This window comes from Delphinapterus leucas, chromosome 9 (assembly GCF_059928025.1).
Source record: "Delphinapterus leucas isolate spDelLeu-1000000601 "Yukka" chromosome 9, BTC_Dleu_Yukka2, whole genome shotgun sequence".
Taxonomy (NCBI): domain Eukaryota; kingdom Metazoa; phylum Chordata; class Mammalia; order Artiodactyla; family Monodontidae; genus Delphinapterus; species Delphinapterus leucas.
This window is the reverse complement of record NC_143137.1, coordinates 56,533,907-56,552,103: the sequence shown is the minus strand read 5'-3', so window position 1 is coordinate 56,552,103 and position 18,197 is coordinate 56,533,907. Positions and strand designations below refer to the sequence as shown.

The window sequence follows — 18,197 nt, the reverse complement described above, 5'->3', positions numbered from 1 at the left end:
TCCCCGTTTCTACCCCTGCCTTCTGCAGCTCAGAATCCTCCCATAGCTTCCTGTCTCACTCACAATCAAAGCCAAAGTGCTAGCGATGTCCCACAAGGCCCAGTGTGACCCCCCCAACATACCCAGTACCTCTCTGACCCCATCCCACCTCTCTTCCCCTCACTCGCTCTGTTCTGACCACACTGGCCTCCTCGCTCTTCCTAGAACAGGCCAAACACACTCACACCTCAGGGCCTTTGTACTTGACTGTTCACTCTACCTAGGTTGCTCTTCTCCTAGGTAATGGCACTATCCCCTATTTCCTTTCGGTCTCAGCCAAAGTGTCACTTTATCTGTAAAGGCTTTCCTGACCACCTTATGTAAAGTATACAGAGAGAGAGAGAGTTACTCTTTATCTTGAGTTCTGCTTTATTCTCTTCGTAACACTGGACATATTGTATATTTTTATTTTTTTATTGTTTCTCTTCCTTGCCTAGAATACAAGGTCCATGGGAGCAGGCTTTGTATTGTTTGCTGCTTTTTCCTCACTGCCTAAACCCCGATGCAGGCCATTTGTAGACACTCAGTAAATGTGTGCACAGTAAATGAGTAGAAACTGGAGAGCTTGCAGGGGAACAAAGACACAGGATGTTGCAGCAGATGCCTAGAGAACAACTTTGGGGAGAGAAAAGGAGGACATTTTCATATTTTCATGAAATTCTCCTGGGTAGTATCTCGTCTCTCCCTCCAAACTTTTAATAGAACATCCATTACTTGTTAATATGTAGTACAATTGGATCTGTTTATGGACATGCAGCCAAAAGTTCTTGCTAAAAAAATTTTTATTGAGGTATAGTTGATTTACAATATTATATTAGTTACAGGTATACAATACAGTGATTCAAAAATTTTATAGATTATACTCCATTTACAGTTATTATAAAATATTGAATCTGTTCCCTGTGCTGTACAATATACCCTTGTAACTTATTTATTTTATACATAGTAGTTTGTACTTCTTATTAACCTACTCCTATATTGTGCCTTCCCCCTGCAACGAAAAGGTCTTGATAGGGGTTTAGGGCCTGTGTAAAAAATCTTCTTAGGAAACTTCCATATCTGAGATACACTGTTAAATGCAAGTGTATGATCACAGTACCAACGTCTATTCTAATGATTGGCTCTCCCATATGAGACCTTCAACATCATCTATTTGACTTATTCCATACCACATGTATTTCCATGCATGGGCACATTTGAAACATAAGCTTTTTCTACATAATAAAATGTACCAATTCATTTTTCTTTTTAAATCATAGTAATGTAACAAAAGCTATTCCAAACCCTTTGTTCTTGCCAGGGAATATAAAGGGTTAAATTGAGCGGACCACTTGATTGCACCCATCTTGAGAAAGACTGGAGCCTTCAGAACTACTCAGCACCCCTGCAAGTTACCTTTCAACCTCTTTTCTCCTTATCTTTCATTTTTTCCTGTCTTCTCTGGGCAGAAGGATTGGATCTGTTTGTGCTCTAATGCACATTTTCCAGTGTAAAAAAAATGTGAACCTGAGTCAAGACAAATTTACCTGAGAAGATGCATCAACCCCAATTAAAAGCTGTTGTTTTTTTTTTTAACATCTTTATTGGAGTATAATTGCTTTACAATGGTGTGTTAGTTTCTGCTTTATAACAAAGTGAATCAGCTAACATATACATACATCCCCATATTTCCTCCCTCTCGCGTCTCCCTCCCACCCTCCCTATCCCACCCCTCTAGGTGGACGAAAAGCACGGAGCTGATCTCCCTGTGCTATGCGGCTGCTTCCCACTAGCTACCTATTTTACGTTTGGTAGTGTATATATGTCCATGCTACTCTCTCACTTCATCCCAGCTTACCCTTCCCCCTCCCCATGTCCTCAAGTCCATTCTCTATGTCTGCGTCTTTATTTCTGTCCTGCCCCTAGGTTCTTCAGAACCTTTTTTTTTTTTTTTAGATTCCATATATATGTGTTAGCATACAGTATTTGTTTTTCTCTTTCTGATTTACTTCACTCTGTATGACAGTCTCTAGGTCCATCCACCTAGCTACAAATAACTCAGTTTTGTTTCTTTTTATGGCCGAGTAATATTCCATTGTATATATGTGCCACATCTTCTTTATACATTCATCTGTCAATGGGTACTTGGGTTGCTTCCATGTCCTGGTATTGTAAATAGAGCTGCAATGAACATTGTGGTACCTGACTCTTTTTGAATTATGGTTTTCTCAGGGTATATGCCCAGTAGTGGGATTGCTGGGTCGTATGGTAGTTCTATTTTTAGTTTTTTGAGGAACCTCCATGCTGTTCTCCATAGTGGCTGTATCAATTTACATTCCCACAAACAGTGCAAGAGGGTTCCTTTTTCTCACCCTCTCCAGCATTTATTGTTTGTAGATTTTTTAATGATGTCCATTCTGACCCGTGTTAGGTGATACCTCATTGTAGTTTTGACTTGCATTTCTGTAATGATTAGTGATGTCGAGCATCCTTTCATGTGTTTGTTGGCAATCTGTATATCTTCTTTGGAGAAATGTCTATTTAGGGCTTCTGCCCATTTTTGGATTGGGTTGTTTGTTTTTTCGATATTGAGCTGCATGAGCTGCTTGTATATTTTGGAGATTAATCCTTTGTCAGTTGCTTCATTTGCAAATATTTTCTCCCATTCTGAGGGTTGTCTTTTCTTCTTGTTTATGGTTTCCTTTGCTTTGCAAAAGCTTTTAAGTTTCATTAGGTCCCATTTGTTTATTTTTGTTTTTATTTCCCTTTCTCTAGGAAGTGGGTCAAAAAGGATCTTGCTGGATTTATGTCATGGAGTATTCTGCCTATGTTTTCCTCTAAGAGTTTTATAGTGTCTGGCCTTACATTTAGATCTTTAATCCATTTTGAGTTTACTTTTGTGTATGGTGTTAGGGAGTGTTCTAATTTCATTCTTTTACATGTAGCTGTCTAGTTTTCCCAGCACCACTTATTGAAGAGGCTGTCTTTTCTCCGTTGTATATTCTTACCTCCTTTATCAAAGATAAGGTGACCATATGTGCGTGGGTTTATCTCAACCCCAATTAAAAGTTTGATAGGAAATTGAAAGCTAAACATTGCAGCCAATTTTCTGTTACTTATATATCATCTCATTCTCTGTGTGTCCGGTAATCATGCATAGAAGGAGATTATTATAGGCTTTCGTTCGTTAAAGTGACTAACATGGTACAGTGACTAACATGGTTCACTGACTAACATAACGCTGCAATATAAATGCACAGTAATTAAAACATGTAATTAGTTCACTTACATAGAAGGAAAAGTAAATGGTGCAAATGTGATTCTTTAAAACTTTCTCTCAATCCCCCCAAAGTATAATATATCTGAGCTTTGTGTTTTGCAGATGGTGGGTAGGAATTTGCGCTCACCACATGTATCCCTACCAGCTGCTCTTGGGATATTAGGACAAATCAAGAGAGGGGAATAACTACGTAAACTTTGCTTGTGAGAGTACACCCTTATGGTGTCGGGGGAAAGCCCAATGAACAGGAAATAAGGAAGCCGACATTCTCTACCACTAACTGCATTATCTGTAAAGTAAAGGTTTCCATTGGAAAATCCTTGAAGAGTAACTTCTAGACTCAGTTATTTCTGCTATAAATGATATTTTTATATTTTATCATTTTGTGTTTGCCATGACTTTTTTATTTTCTTCTTTAATTACTTCCTGAACTGTCTACATTTATAAAGTGCAAAATGTTGGAATCATTTTCCTAGGATTTAATATTTGAAAGACCTCATAGACTTTTATTATAATTCTGTGGTGGCAAAAATCATTTCTATCTGTTCTGATGTTGCAGATCCTGTCACGAAACCAGTGGTGCAGACTCAGCCTTCCTCTGGGGCTGTGGAGTATGTGGGGAACATGACCCTGACATGCCTCGTGGAAGGGGGCACCCGGCTGGTTTACCAGTGGCTAAAAAATGGGAGGCCTGTCCACACCAGCTCCACCAACTCCTTTTCTCTCCAAAACAACAGCCTTCATATTGTTCCAGTGACCAAAGAAGACATTGGGAATTACAGTTGCCTGGTGAAGAACCCTATCAGTGAGATGGAAAGTGACATCATTATGCCTACCATATATTGTAAGTTTTTTAAAATATATACATACACATGAGTTTTCTTCTGGGAAGTTTTCACGAGAGGAGCCACAGAGAACATCACCAGATGTTGACACCAGATGTCATTTGGTTTTCACCATCATTGTAATGTAGTACTAGGTACAATTATACTTCCTAGGCACTGTCTTGTCATGAAATATAGTTACTTGTACAACCCTGTTTCTTGAAAATCAAGTTGAGATATTGGCCAGGGGCCTTTTAGGATACATTCTCTGACTCAGTGCCTGTGTGACCTTAATTCTAGTGGAAAGTAGGAACCTCAATTTCAAACCCAGAACCATGCAGAAGACACTGATTTATTCACCCCCGTGGAGGAAGAGCTGTTCATCATAAAATGGGAGAGGGATGTGCTCTGGAGCTGACTACAGGGAGAAAGAATGTTCCCGGGTTATGCATGGGAAATGTGGCCCAAGGCGTGGCTGTTCTCTCTGCCCATTTTCTCAGCTCCACTTCTAGAGGCAGGGTGCAGAGAGGATCACAGAGAAAGCATAATTATTCTGCAGTAAGCTATTCAGCTTCCCAGGGAATCCGTAATTATTTTGGCTTTCAATTCTCTCTGGTTCTTTTTTCTGTTGATGTAGTGGCTATCGTTATTTTTGTTTAATCTCATGTACAAGTTAAGCTCACCAAACTTTTCAGTTCATGTCATATTATCATCACCAACCCAAGCAAGATTTCTCTCTCTTAATTGTATTATTTTCCCCCATCCCCTCTGCTCCATAGCACCACCTCCAATATGTTTAACATTGCGTTCTAATTTCAGCTTCTCACAAGGTTTCTCAACCTCCACACTAATGACATTTTGGCTGGACAACTCTTTGTTGTGGGGGGTTGTCCTATGCATTATAGGATGTTTAATAGCACCCATGGCCCCTACCCACTACATACCAGTAGCACCCTCCCCTCAAGTTGTGACAACTAAAAATGTCTCTGGACGTTGCCATATGTCCCCTGAGTGTGGGGGAGAGGGACTGGTGTGTGCAAAATCTCCCCTAGTTGAACCAATGGCTTATCACATTGGGAAATCATCTGATCAGTTACCATTATAGCTTAGTGCATGGCCACAACAGCAATATAACAAAATAAATAAGGCATGGCAAAGGAAAACTTCTCACTATGTGGCATGAGGGTGGAGGTTTCAGCTGGTTGAATCACAAGGGTAAAATTAAGCCTTGTAAATGTATCTACTCACTCATCAAATATATCTGCATAATGCTCAGAAAGGCCCTAAAACCTAGTGTTTAGGTGCTTAGGAGGTAGACCTATGTGGGAAATGGGTTCTGTCACTACCTATGTGACTTTAAGAAATCCCTTGACTTTTCTGAGCCTCATCTGTAAAATGGAGATGGTTAAAACTACCTCACCACGTTAAATGAAATCAATCCTCTCTGAAGAATAGTCAGTAGATGACACCAAGCAAGCATTCAGTAAATGGAAACTGTTTGTATTATTGATACATCTGTATTCTATTTTCTTCAATAGAAAATTGATAGTCTTCTTGAGGAAGTGTGTTATTAACTCTTTGGAAAAAAGCATATGTAGGTTTTTTCAACTAGATAAAGCTTAACAATAAAACCGAGCCACAGAATTGTGGCAGGAAAAGCAACTTCTGGGAAGTGGAGTACAGTGGTATGACACAGTTATACAATAACATTTGTTTAATTAAGCAAAATTAAGATAAAAATAGAACCATTGAATCTTAAAACTGGAAGCTATCCTATATTTTAGCAGAAGTGAGAAAATGTGACAGTGAAATGTATGAGAATGTCTTAGATACCATAGGAATGTATACAAACGAGTATAGCTTCAGAACTCGGGAGCCAGAAATCCTGCTTCTACTGCCTTACCTCTCTTGTGCCTCAGTTTCTTCAACCATATAATGGTGATAATGATAGTACCTACTTCACAGAGTTATCGTTTGGATTAAATCTGTTACTTTACGTAAATTGCTTAGAACAGTGATTGGCCCATAGTAAATACTATATAACTGTTGGCCATTATTATTACTATATTATGAGTCTATGGGAATTCAGAGATGAAAACATTACTTCTAGCTGGAGAGAAGGCTTATTATAGAAAGTAACATTTGAGATGGATCTTGAACAATGGGTATGAATGGGGCAAGGGGCAATGTCTGTAAAAAACATTTCACACAATAGGGACAGCAGACACAGACACTAAGCAGAGGTCAAAGTATTTGGCAAATGGTCCAGTTTGGCTAGAGTGTAGGATACAATGAGGAATAGATAGAGGTTCCCCACTCCCTTCCATCAGAAAGTAGAGCGTTCCTATGAAACCTTGTGTAAACCGAAATGGTATAAAGTGAATAAGCAGTTGCCTTGTGACATGTCTTGCTAATGGATGCACAAAATAAATCAAAATAAAGCACAGTAGCTCACAGACGCAGTTCAAAGCTATGGAGCCTTCATACGGAGATACTGAGTGTAGTTCCCTGGGAAGGGGCTTGGTGGCGCCACTTTCGCCGCTGGGGTGCCCACTGCCTCTAAAACGGCTCCTGCAAAACAAACACTGAACGCTATTTTTTGCTTTTCAAATTTTTTGTGAAAGCAAAAATCCTCTTCAGATTTCTTTCAGTCAGCTAAAACAGGTACTAATGTAGGTCTCTCATAAAAGCCAAGTGGCGTAATGCAAAGTTTTTGAAATCAGAGGATACCTGTATATTTGAGTCAGATTAGGGGGAACTTTGAATGCCAGGCATTACTTGGTAAACAATGAGGAAAATTATTTTTAAAGCAAAGGTTCAAATTTTTTAAAAGACTACAGAATGTTTTATAAATAAATACACACATATTCTAGACTAAATCAAGAAATGTTTGTCAAGAGATCACATTTTTCAAAATGGATCACAAATGTCATGCAATTATAGAAAGACTGTTTATAGGAAAGGGAAAAAGGAAGGTAGGATATATTTTATTAACCTATAATATAGAGAAAAACGTCACCAATTTTGACCTCCATACAGTGATTAAACATGTCTAAGAGCAATATGAAAGCATTTTTTTCTGAAAAATATTGTTCACACAGAAATAGAAAAAACTTCATACATTGATTGTGTAATTCACCTTTGGTGTAGGGGAACTCAAAGAGGATTAACTGCTAGTCCAACCTAGTTCAGAATTCAATGTCTCAAAGATGAACAGAGAAACAGAAACAGAGGAAATTATATTAAAGATTGCCAGAGAAGAAGGAAATTACAGTTTTTCACCAAAAAATACCAAAACACTCACTAGAAGCAACTTATATAAGATTTATTACAATCATTAGTTATATTGTGAAAATATTCTGTCTGCCTTAAAGCACAAGGCAGAGAAATAGATTTACGAAGTGTAAACTGTGACTCTCTGCACGACTAGCATTGAATTGGAGTGAAAAATTTAGATTTCGCACCATCTATTATACATGTAGGCATATTCTTGACTGAATAAGATTATTCTGACATGAATTAAAACTTCCATTCAACTCCAGGTAGCACAGACCTAAGCATTCAAGGTACTTGAACACAGTGAAAGAAAATGTGAGCAGACAAATGGAATCAAATCTAGGGCTATATAGACACATCCTTACATTGTTCTTTATTATTTGGTCTAAATGGTTTACATTCACATAGAAAACATACAAAATGCAAAACATGATATTAAACCAGCCAGATATCATCTACTGAATATTAATTTGGAGGAAACATCATTCAATGTGGTAAAAGCAGAAGTAAGATTGTGTTGGAGCATTCTTTGTCCACTGAAGAAAACCTGATTTTATTTTGTTTCAACCATGGACTCTAGTAAATATCGTGTCCTTTGGAGAGTGTAGTGGATAGCACGGTGTTATGAGCCTAAGCTGTCCATTCAGACTGCCATCGTCACCCTGTACGTCAGTTTCCTCATCTCCTTATCTACACTGTCTCAGTGTAAGGCTAATACCTATCTATAGAGGGATGGGGAGGATTAAGTGAGATTTTATGTGTAAAGAAGGCAGCAAGTGGCACATAGGAAAAACTCAATAATGTTCGCTCTTTTGCTTTTCCTCTTTTTTTTTCTTATTTTTTTTCCCCTTGGAGCCCAAACTATGCTTACATAATTGGCAACATGACAGCAAGAAGTTGTGGAAAGCCTGGGTAATTTAGAAGATACCTGCAAAGAGAAAACTGAAAGAATACTTTGAAAAGAACTTTCTTCCCCAGACGTTACCATTATTTACCACATTTTATTTTTCTACATGAAAATATTTTCTTTACGTGAATTCTTCTTATTATCTATTTATCTCACCATCTATTTACCTATCTTTAAACTTTAGCCATAGATGTAAATGAAAAATTCCTGGGGGAAATTGCATAAGCAATTACAGGTACATGAAAGTATCATTTGCATCTTGAAATACACTTTTGCTTTGCTATATAGTTTAGTTTTATCTGGCAAAGTGAAAATAAGATCTTTCTTTCAACATGTGCAAGTTCATGCCCTAATCTTATAATTATCACAGAATATGGTGATACACAGTGTGTAAAGTATTAAAATGGGGGGAAAACCATAATCACACCTGTAAATGTTAAATATTATGCTTTAAACTCCTAAATCCTCTTTCCTTTCCTGTGTTATTTGAAAGAATTAGAATATCCCCATCTGAATCAGTTCAGATTTTACAGGACATATCTTCTATTTACAGACTGAACTTTCTTCTTTGCACTCTTTTAGGCATAGTCTGTGGAAATCTCAGAGAAACACCTGTCATGAGTAAAGACTAACGACAGGTAGTAGAAAGAAGAACACTTGGAAAATTTTACAATGTGAGTTCCATTTCCACATTGTAAAGATGAATTATCTAGATGATTTAAGATTTTTTACTCTTACTCTGTGGTAATTGTGAATAGAATGTTAATAATTTATTTTCTTGATTATTTTTGCACTCAAATGCAAGAACCTTCACTTGGTCAACATCTCATCTTATTGATCTTATTCAGTAATTCATTCATTTATTCACTCATTCACTTATGGTTTGATTTGATTCAGAAATCAAACATCATGGTCTTGTTTGTGCTAAGCAGTTTTTACCCATGTAACATACAGAAACACAACCCAGATTTATTATTTTTTTTTACTGTCACAGTTTTAGCCATTTTGTTGTTTGTTTTTGTTTTGTTGGTTTTGGTTTGGGTTTGGGGTTACAAGAATTAAATAAAATATGTAATCTGAAGAACTGTCATTTACCCTATTGATACAGCATCAACATGCTTTCGATCTTTATTATTCCATGCAAACTGAGAATATGTGCCTAAGTTGATGTTCCCACTTCCCTTTCTTCACCTGGTTATACCCTCCTTTTCCTTCACAATATCATCTTCTCCAGAAAGGCTCACCTGCCCCCAACCTGGTCTCAGGTCTTCAGTGTCACTAAGAGGTTTGCTGTGCTCCTGCAGCACCCCACGCACATCTCTCCCCTGGAACTCACTGCGTTATGTTTCCTTGAGTCTCTTCCACTCGTAAGCACCTCAGGCCAAAATAGGAGCTCCGTGTTATTCATCTTTGTATCCCTAAGGCAATACTTGACACAGATTAAGAATTCAATAGGGGTTTCTTGAATTTGGCTAAAATGGACCAGCTTATCTTTCTTCATATCCCTTTCAGATTTCAGTGTTACTTGATGAAGCTGTAGGAAGGCTAAATTCCCATTATAACAGCTTCTTAGTTATAGTGCTCTGGCCCTTCGTTGTTATGTTTTGCTTTGTTTTTGTTTTTTCTGACCTTTAGCAAAGTTCCTCAGTAATGTAGTAAATGTTATATTCCAATATTCCCCCGTAGAGGACCACATCATCATTGAGAATTTCAGCATGAATCACCTCTTCTATTTTCTTAAGGTGCTGTTTCTATGACAATTTCCTTCATGAAAGCAGGAATTATTTTTTATTTTGGCAGAAAAAGTATAACAAAATCAAGAGTGACTAGATATTTATGAGGTTATGATGTCATAACCTGGTATTGGCCTTGGTGGAATACAATGTCAAGCCAGTAATTCAGGCTAGTAGCTACTTGCAGTTCATGAAATGTGTATGCCTTCCAGCTCTGTTGTAAATAATAACCCAGTAACTGATGCATTTTGTGTGCAACATATGGCACTGCTGCAGGGAAGTGCTCTAAGTGATAAAAATTAAAGAAAAAAAGGTCATTCACAGTAAATACTTACCATCTGCTCCCAAGCAGGGTGGCAAGCAGCATCATGATGGAAATTTAGGTACTGTTCCTGCCCAGCCATAAATTGTTAAAGAGAACAGATGATACGTATTTTACAAGTCACTCAGTAAACAGCCATTCCTGAGGCAAAGGGTTCACTTCTATTGGGAGTTCTCTGCCAAGGGCAAGAAACTGAACCACAGTCAAAATAGAATTATCCTTCTGCTTTCATCTTCAATGTCAGAGGCCACACTGGTTGAATCACTCCAAATGTCTTCAATTGGATTGCTCATTCCCATGAATAATATACTAGGCTGCACTTCAAAGTAAAGGATGGTCAGCCTGATGTGCTAATGAGAAGGAAATAACATCATAGTACAGGAAGAAGAAAATAGATTGTAAGCTGTAGGTAGAGTGTGATAGATAGATAGATGATAGATGATAGATAGATAATAAATAGATGATAGATCAATCTGTGTGTGTGTGTGTGTGTGTGTGTGAGAGAGAGAGAGAGAGAGAGAGGGAGAGGGAGAGAAAAAAGGCTTAAAGATCATATACTGAAATATGGATATTCATTCTCTGAGATGAAAACAAGTGAGTTTTCATCTTCATCCTTCTCTGGAATTTTATGATTTTCTGCAGTGAACATGTATTTCTTATAAAATCAGATAAAATATGCTACATTTTAAGAAATCATGTCAGAAGCAAGGAACTTAAATTCTTCAAGGTGTTAGGTTCCAGGAACTGGAAGAGGTGCTTGTGTGGTGGCTGGGGGAGTTTGAGGTATTTGATGCTGACTCCGAAGAGCCACATATAGCATATAATTAAGCAGACAGGAGAGAAAATATTATGCCAATCATGAAACCCAATAAATAAGGAAGTGGCAAAATCAAAATAAACATGAGTATAGGGAAGAGGAACTAAGACAATCAGATTCCTTTCTTTAAAAACATGTTTTATTTTAAACTACAGTGATCATTAAATTAGATAATCAACCGTATTCACCAGCCTTGGCTCTAAATTACTGTGGGCTTTCTCTGCAAATGGAACCCACTCTCCAAAATGGAAGAATTACTACTTTTGAGAATATTCCATTATGTTGCAAGGTCCTAAAGCAATTCCAAATGGGAAGTTCCCCAAAAAGTTTTGAGTAATGTCAGCACACTTTGAAAGCAGTATTTCTCATTTTTATGTGTGTTAAAATGTCAAACGATTTGTTTTTATACTCACATTCTATAAACCCTGAAAACAAGTGGGAAGACAGAAAATACTGAATGACCACACTTCTCTTCCTTTTCAAGCCTTCCTCTCTGCTGTCAGACTTTAACCTTTGTGACAGACTCGGGGCTTTTGCTGCTCCAAACCTCTGTTGATTCCTCCCATTGGTTTCCTACTATGGGAACCATAACCAGTGCCCACCAGTCGGTGGCCTTTGCTTCCCTAATGTTCTATCAATGCTGACAACTTGAGGGAACCCTGCTGCTGCACTGGGTCTGAGATAATAGCAACAGGAACCGGTATACGACACCTCAGGTCTCCTCACAATGCCTAGAACAGTATCATGCACACACAGTAGCATCTCAATATTGATTTTGGTTGAGTGAGTGAAAACAACTTTTCATTCCCATTACACAATATTATTCAATGGAATTCAGAATAAAAGTGTTTTATTTTACAACACACAGTTCTAAAGCAGAGGTTTTCCCCTGAGACCGTATCACAGCCTGAAATGAGAAAACAGTATGACATGGTTCTAGTTCAGTCACAGGAAAGGGGCATTCATTTCTCTTCACTTTAATGCTCCATCTCCAGTTCCTGATTACTTCGAATTTGAAGATACTTCTATGTTTGCTTTCTGAAAGCAGGATCATCTCATGTATACATATTAGTATAAATCTACAGGGTTCCTTCAGATGCCTCTGTGTCTTTAGGAAATAAATATGTGTAAAGTGTATGTCCTCTAGCTAAATATAATTTATTGTTTTGCACCTTCAGTATCTGTTGTATCTTGGGAAATTTGTCTCCCCAATGGTAGATTGGTCAGAATATGCTGACATAATGGAGAACCATTCTGGGAATCTGCAAATTTGGGGTTGGCTTGCCAGTATCCAAAATAACTTTAGCATGGCATGAATCATGATGTTTCAAAGGTAGCACAATTGGCAACCAGTCATCTAATCAATCTTTTTATAGTAAAGGTGAGGAAAGTGAGACCCCAGAAGTTTAAATGACTTTTGAAGAACACTTTACTAATCATTGACAAAATCGGGATTTAACCTCATTATCCTACTGTCTAATCACTACATTATATTATTCCACACAATGAGAGATGAACAGTCGTTACTTTTTTTTAAATCAGCACCTTTGAGATTAGGTTATTTATGAGCAATCCATCCATAGCCTTATCCAGTTTATAAATTCCTTGAGAGTAAGAACTGTGTCTTACACATTTTTTATCTCTCTTACACATTTTTTATCTCTCACATATTAAATATATTATGTAACACTTAGTATCTCTCAAACAAGTATTTTTTGATTGATTACTTGATTAACTGAGTACAGAATTAATGTATAATTAGACAGTAATTTATTGTAGAACAAATAATACAGTTAGAAAACCAGAAATTATTTTGATATAGAAAGTTTATACCGCTTAACAGTTTTTTTGGAGAGGTAATATGAATAATTAAATACATATATTTTATAGTCCCAGAACTGCCATTTAATAGCTATGTGACCATGGGAAAATTAATTTTTTAAATATCTCTTCCTTCACGTTATAATGGGAATAATAACATTTACCTTATGTGGTTGCTTTAAAGATTAAATGTGGTTGTCTGCATAAGTACTTAAAGTGTCTTCAGATGGTGAATACCCAACAAATATTGGTTATCGTCAGCTGAAAAGTGAGCACAATAATGCCTAAACCTTAAAGTTTTTAGAATATAAGTCAGGATATATACGAATGAGAGAAACCTATCTAGCTGGGGAATATTTTTTAAATCTCTTTTTATATGTTCTCTGAAGAAATCAGTGGGAAATGTATCTTTATCTGCAGGCAATCTTGTGCCATAGAAATAGCAAGCTGCTATAGGAATATTGGAGTGTAAGGAAAAATACCAGGGGATATCCATGATTAAGTAGTTTATTGATGATCAATGAATATTTGTTGATGATAATGAAGATGTATTTTTTCCAAATGGAATCTATGCTTAGCTTGTGGGAGGAATTTTTTTCATTCTTTAAACTCTTAAAATGTCATGAAAATATGGAATACTCCTATATCTTTTTACACAAATTTTTGTTCCATGTGATGTTCCACGTGAAACTGTGTAACATAAATATTTGCATGAACTGTCCCAGCCCTTAGAAGAAAAGCAGATAATACTCAAAGAAAGGTTGTCAAAGAGAAAATAGTGGCCATAATCTATTTTTTAAGTGCTTTTAAGTACAACTGCAGTTTCAGAAAGATGGAATTTGTCTAACAAGATTGCAGATTTATCTATACATGACTCGAAAGCTTAGCACCACAATCATGATAACAGTGTCTATAAAATTATATCCTAAGTTTTAGGGCTTACACTATTTCAGATAAGTTCAATCACATCTCAAATTATTTCCATTTCCATGGATACCAGAATAAAACACTTTTAGGTCCTTATCATTTACTGGGAGTCTAAATGAAGATCTGTTGGCCCACGTTTAACATGAGGACTTTCATGGAAAATAAAATGCTGCTAAGCTCTCCCAAACTCAAAAACTATGTTGTAATTATTTATGTCACCCCTTTATTTCTTTTTTCAATTAATGTAGATGGACCTTATGGACTTCAAGTTAATTCTGATAAAGGGCTGAAAATAGGGGAAGTGTTCACTGTGGATATTGGAGAAGCGATCTTGTTTGATTGTTCTGCTGATTCTTATCCTCCCAACACCTACTCCTGGATCCGGAGGACAGACAATGTCACATATGTCATTAAGCACGGGCCTCGCTTGGAAGTTGCATCTGAGAAAATAGCCCAGAAGACAACTGACTATGTGTGCTGTGCTTACAACAATGTAACTGGAAGGCGAGATGAAACTCATTTCACCATCATCATCACTTCTGTAGGTGAGTGTGATGTAAAAGGCAGGGATCCCAATGAAACACAAATGCACGATAGCCTTCCTCTACTCCTATTTTATACCTGTGTGGAAGAGAATATCATTGTGGGATTGTTCATATACTCTAAGAAACTCTTTCCTGAGTTAACTAAGCCATGGTTTCTAAGAGTCAAAGAAAGAAAACCCAAAGAATAATGGAGAGAGAATTCAATTGCTAGCTCTGAGGGGCTATAAAGAAAAAGGGAATTCAATAAATTACTTCTAAATGTATATTCTTGCTTTCCTGATTTTACAAACAGGAATATAAGAGAAGAGGTTATTCATTTAAAAGTTTTATATCTACTGTTGCATTAGGTCAGATGAATACATCTCCATGAAATCTGGTTTTCCTATCTGGCTCCCTTCTCACTGTCCTTCACAGGCTTCCCTTCTTCTTTCACCATTTAAAACCTGAAATCTGTGGGAGTTCACAATAGGGGTCTCAACACCTTGGAAACTACACTATTTTGTAAGTCTGTGAAATTTGGCATTTTCTAGAAGTCATCTGATTTTCAGAAAGGTCATCAATCCAAGTAGTTAAGAATCACTGCCTAAAATATTTATGTCCACCAAATTCCCAACTTTTTGAGCCTTCTCTTTTCTCTCTACAGTATGATTTCATTCTTCTGTATGATTTCATTCACTCCCGTGGTTTCATGTGACACTGGTACATCCCAAATCTTTGTCTTTAAAGATCTAAAACTGTATTCCCAGTTACCTTCTAAATGTCTCTACTTTCAAGTGCCAGAGGCAGCATACTGTTTCAATATATCAAAAATGAAACATCTTCTTTGCCCCCAAATTGCCATTCTTTCTGTATTCCCTGTTTAAATGAATGGTCCTAGTATCTACCAACCTTAGCCAGAAAGCTAAACCCCATCCCAGACTTTTTTCTCTTGCTTATTGCCCTGCCTAACATCCAGTCATCGAGTTTCCTTTCTTTCTATCTCTCAAGCCCATTCTTTTCTCTCCTTCTTCCTTCTTCTCCCTTTTTCTCCCCTCCTCCTCCTCTTCCTCCTCCCCTTCTGCTTTCTCCTCTGCTTCCACCTTCTTCTTCTTTTGCTCTGTCCTCTACTGCTACTACTGCTACTGCTACTGTCAAGTCCTTCTTAGACTCTTCTTTGCATGCAGACGAAGACAAGCCAGATTCCACCTGGGGACAACCTGGGGACAGGCTTGGACAGGAAGTGGTGGTCAGGGTTTCTGTGATTGGTAGAGGAACAAGTTTGCAAAAGGCACCGCTCATTAATACCTTCTGCATTGGTGTCTTCTCTTTCTCTGTCTTTACAGCCCTGCTGCCTAGAATAGGGCCCGTTACATAGCCAGAGTCAGTACATGTTTCTTTAATATATAAAGCAAGAATATAATCCTTGGAATTCTTAGGCCAAATTCTGCAGTACTTGGCCTTTGGGCCATGTGCATCAAAATCACCTGGGGAGGTCTAATAATGTATTTTCATTAAGATACCTCAGACCTATCAGATCAGGACCTGGCAGCTAGGATCTTGGATCTGATTATTTAGCAAGCACAACTGTGACACCCACTTGTTTAAGGTGGGGTTTTTTTTTCTCCATAGCCTTTTGAATTTAATTTAAAACTCTTAACGAGCCATTGAGAATGATAAGACTATTAAAAATTTACAGATTGATAAATATATGGTAGGTGGGGCCTTCCCAAGACTCCATGAAGTTAAGGGTATTCATATTTGCAGAATCATTTCAGTACATTAGAATTTACATGTTGGCATGGTGAGATTTTGTTTTTTATCATATGAAGAAAATACCACACTCTCTAGAAGAGTGATATCCAGTGGAACTTTCTGCAATGAAGGAAATGTTTGATGTCTGCTCTATCCAGTATGGTAGTCCCTAGCCTCATTTGACTTTTGAGCACTTAAAATATGGTTTATGCCACTGAGGAACTGAAGCTTTTATTTCATTTTATCTCTATTAACTTTAATTTAAATGTAAATAGCCGCATATGTCTAGTGGCTACCATATTGGATGATGCAGCTCTAGAATTTTTACCTGAATTATGCTTCACTTGGGCAGTAGTTAATAACATATTTCCCTTATAGGTCCCCAAAGCATGTATGTGTTCAGGGTTATATAAATCAGGCACTCATTCATTCATTATTTAACACCTATTATGGGCCAAATACTTGGGTAAGCATTGAAAATGCCATTTAAAAAAAATAATTCCTGCTAACAAGATGCTCACAACTTCATATGGATGGCAGGCATGTATGTAAACAGCTAGCATTCTTTGCTTTCTATTTTACTAAATTTTTAATATGATTTAATGAGCTTTTCACCTCAGTGGTTAACTGAAACATAATTTTGAAGCACACCATAATTAAGTATATAAAATAACTTTGTGGCAATCTGGATGTTATCAAAGACTTGCTCCTCATGCTCACTGCAAGTGAAAACATGGCTATACTATGTAGGTGTATACTGCAGTGAAGCCTTTCTTACTACCTAAACTTTCTCCATTAATATTTAGCCAAGATATTGTCATAGTATCAGAAGCCCCCAATATTTGATTAAGATCTTATTACCAAGGTCCAAAGACAGCTACAGTCTTAATATCAAATAATTACCTTTTGTAAAATCTAAAAAACCTGTTTGACCAGCACAAAGACCAGACATTTGTTATTATTGTAAATAAGAAGAGCAGGTGCTTATTTTTCAGAAAGATTCAATGTTGTCAACATTCATAACCTCTTTGTGGCTTTTAGAGCTGTTTTCCAGTCCCCAAATGTCCACAGATCTTAAACAGCGGCAAATAGCAAAGAAAATGAGTAGTATTGATGTGTTTTAAGTATTTGATTTTTTTAAAGCTTTCCAAATGAATTAATCTCTGCAATGCAGATTAAGGGTACACCAAGCTACAGTGAAAAAAATGGACATCTCTTGTAACTATCAGTTGAGCACTTACTGACCATCCACTTTGATGAGCTACCTATATTAATATCTGTGGAAATTTTGAAATAATTTAAAGGGATAAGATACCTGCCTCTAAAAAAAAAAAAAAAAAGATACCTGCCTCTGAGATATTTTCAAAACCAAGTTGTGTTTGGCGTAACCAGAGTCCAGTTATAAGGAATAGATGAACATTTGTTTTTAATGAGGCAAAGAATGTGGCCAATCAAAAAGTCTCAACAATAAGAAGTGGGAGGCAAAGGGAAAAGGAGTCAAAGATGACTCCAGGGTCACAAATATGGAAATAAAATAACAAAGTCTGGAAATAATCAAAAGTTTTATTAGGGACTTTCAGTTGGGGAGAGGAAGACTGGAGAATGTGACAATTAGCTCTATGTTTTCCTGCCTGTGTAAGACTAGACCAGATGGTGCCTTCCAGCTCTGTGGGCTATGATTCACATCTAATTTGAGATATCAGTTGACCTTTCTGTATCTTAGTAGAGATATCCTAAAGAAAACAGGGGAAATAGGCAAATTCACACAGCTAGTTGGTAATAAAATAGTATCTAAATTCAAAACCCTTTTTTTAACCACTGTATAAACTGTCTCCCTGGATGTTCTTAACTGAGAATATCAATATCTAAAAGATATGTCACATATATACAAGATATGTCACATATATGTACAAGATAGTGTGTATTTTCTTATCATCTTAACTAACTTCATGCTATATACAAAGATACTCTGGTTTGTCCAGACATGTGTATATTT

General features: G+C 37.0%; 1 protein-coding gene across 3 annotated transcripts in view; it reads left to right on the top strand.

Annotated features, from left to right (window-relative positions):
* Positions 1 to 18,197, top strand: part of HEPACAM2 (HEPACAM family member 2) — a 42,085-nt gene that overhangs the window by 9,273 nt on the left and 14,615 nt on the right. For all 3 annotated transcript variants that reach the window (XM_022585953.2, XM_089917643.1, XM_022585962.2), the window contains 2 exons: positions 3,858 to 4,142; positions 14,174 to 14,470. In XM_022585953.2, the coding sequence (XP_022441661.1) occupies positions 3,858 to 4,142; positions 14,174 to 14,470 (582 nt within the window). The remainder of the gene's footprint in view (positions 1 to 3,857; positions 4,143 to 14,173; positions 14,471 to 18,197) is intronic.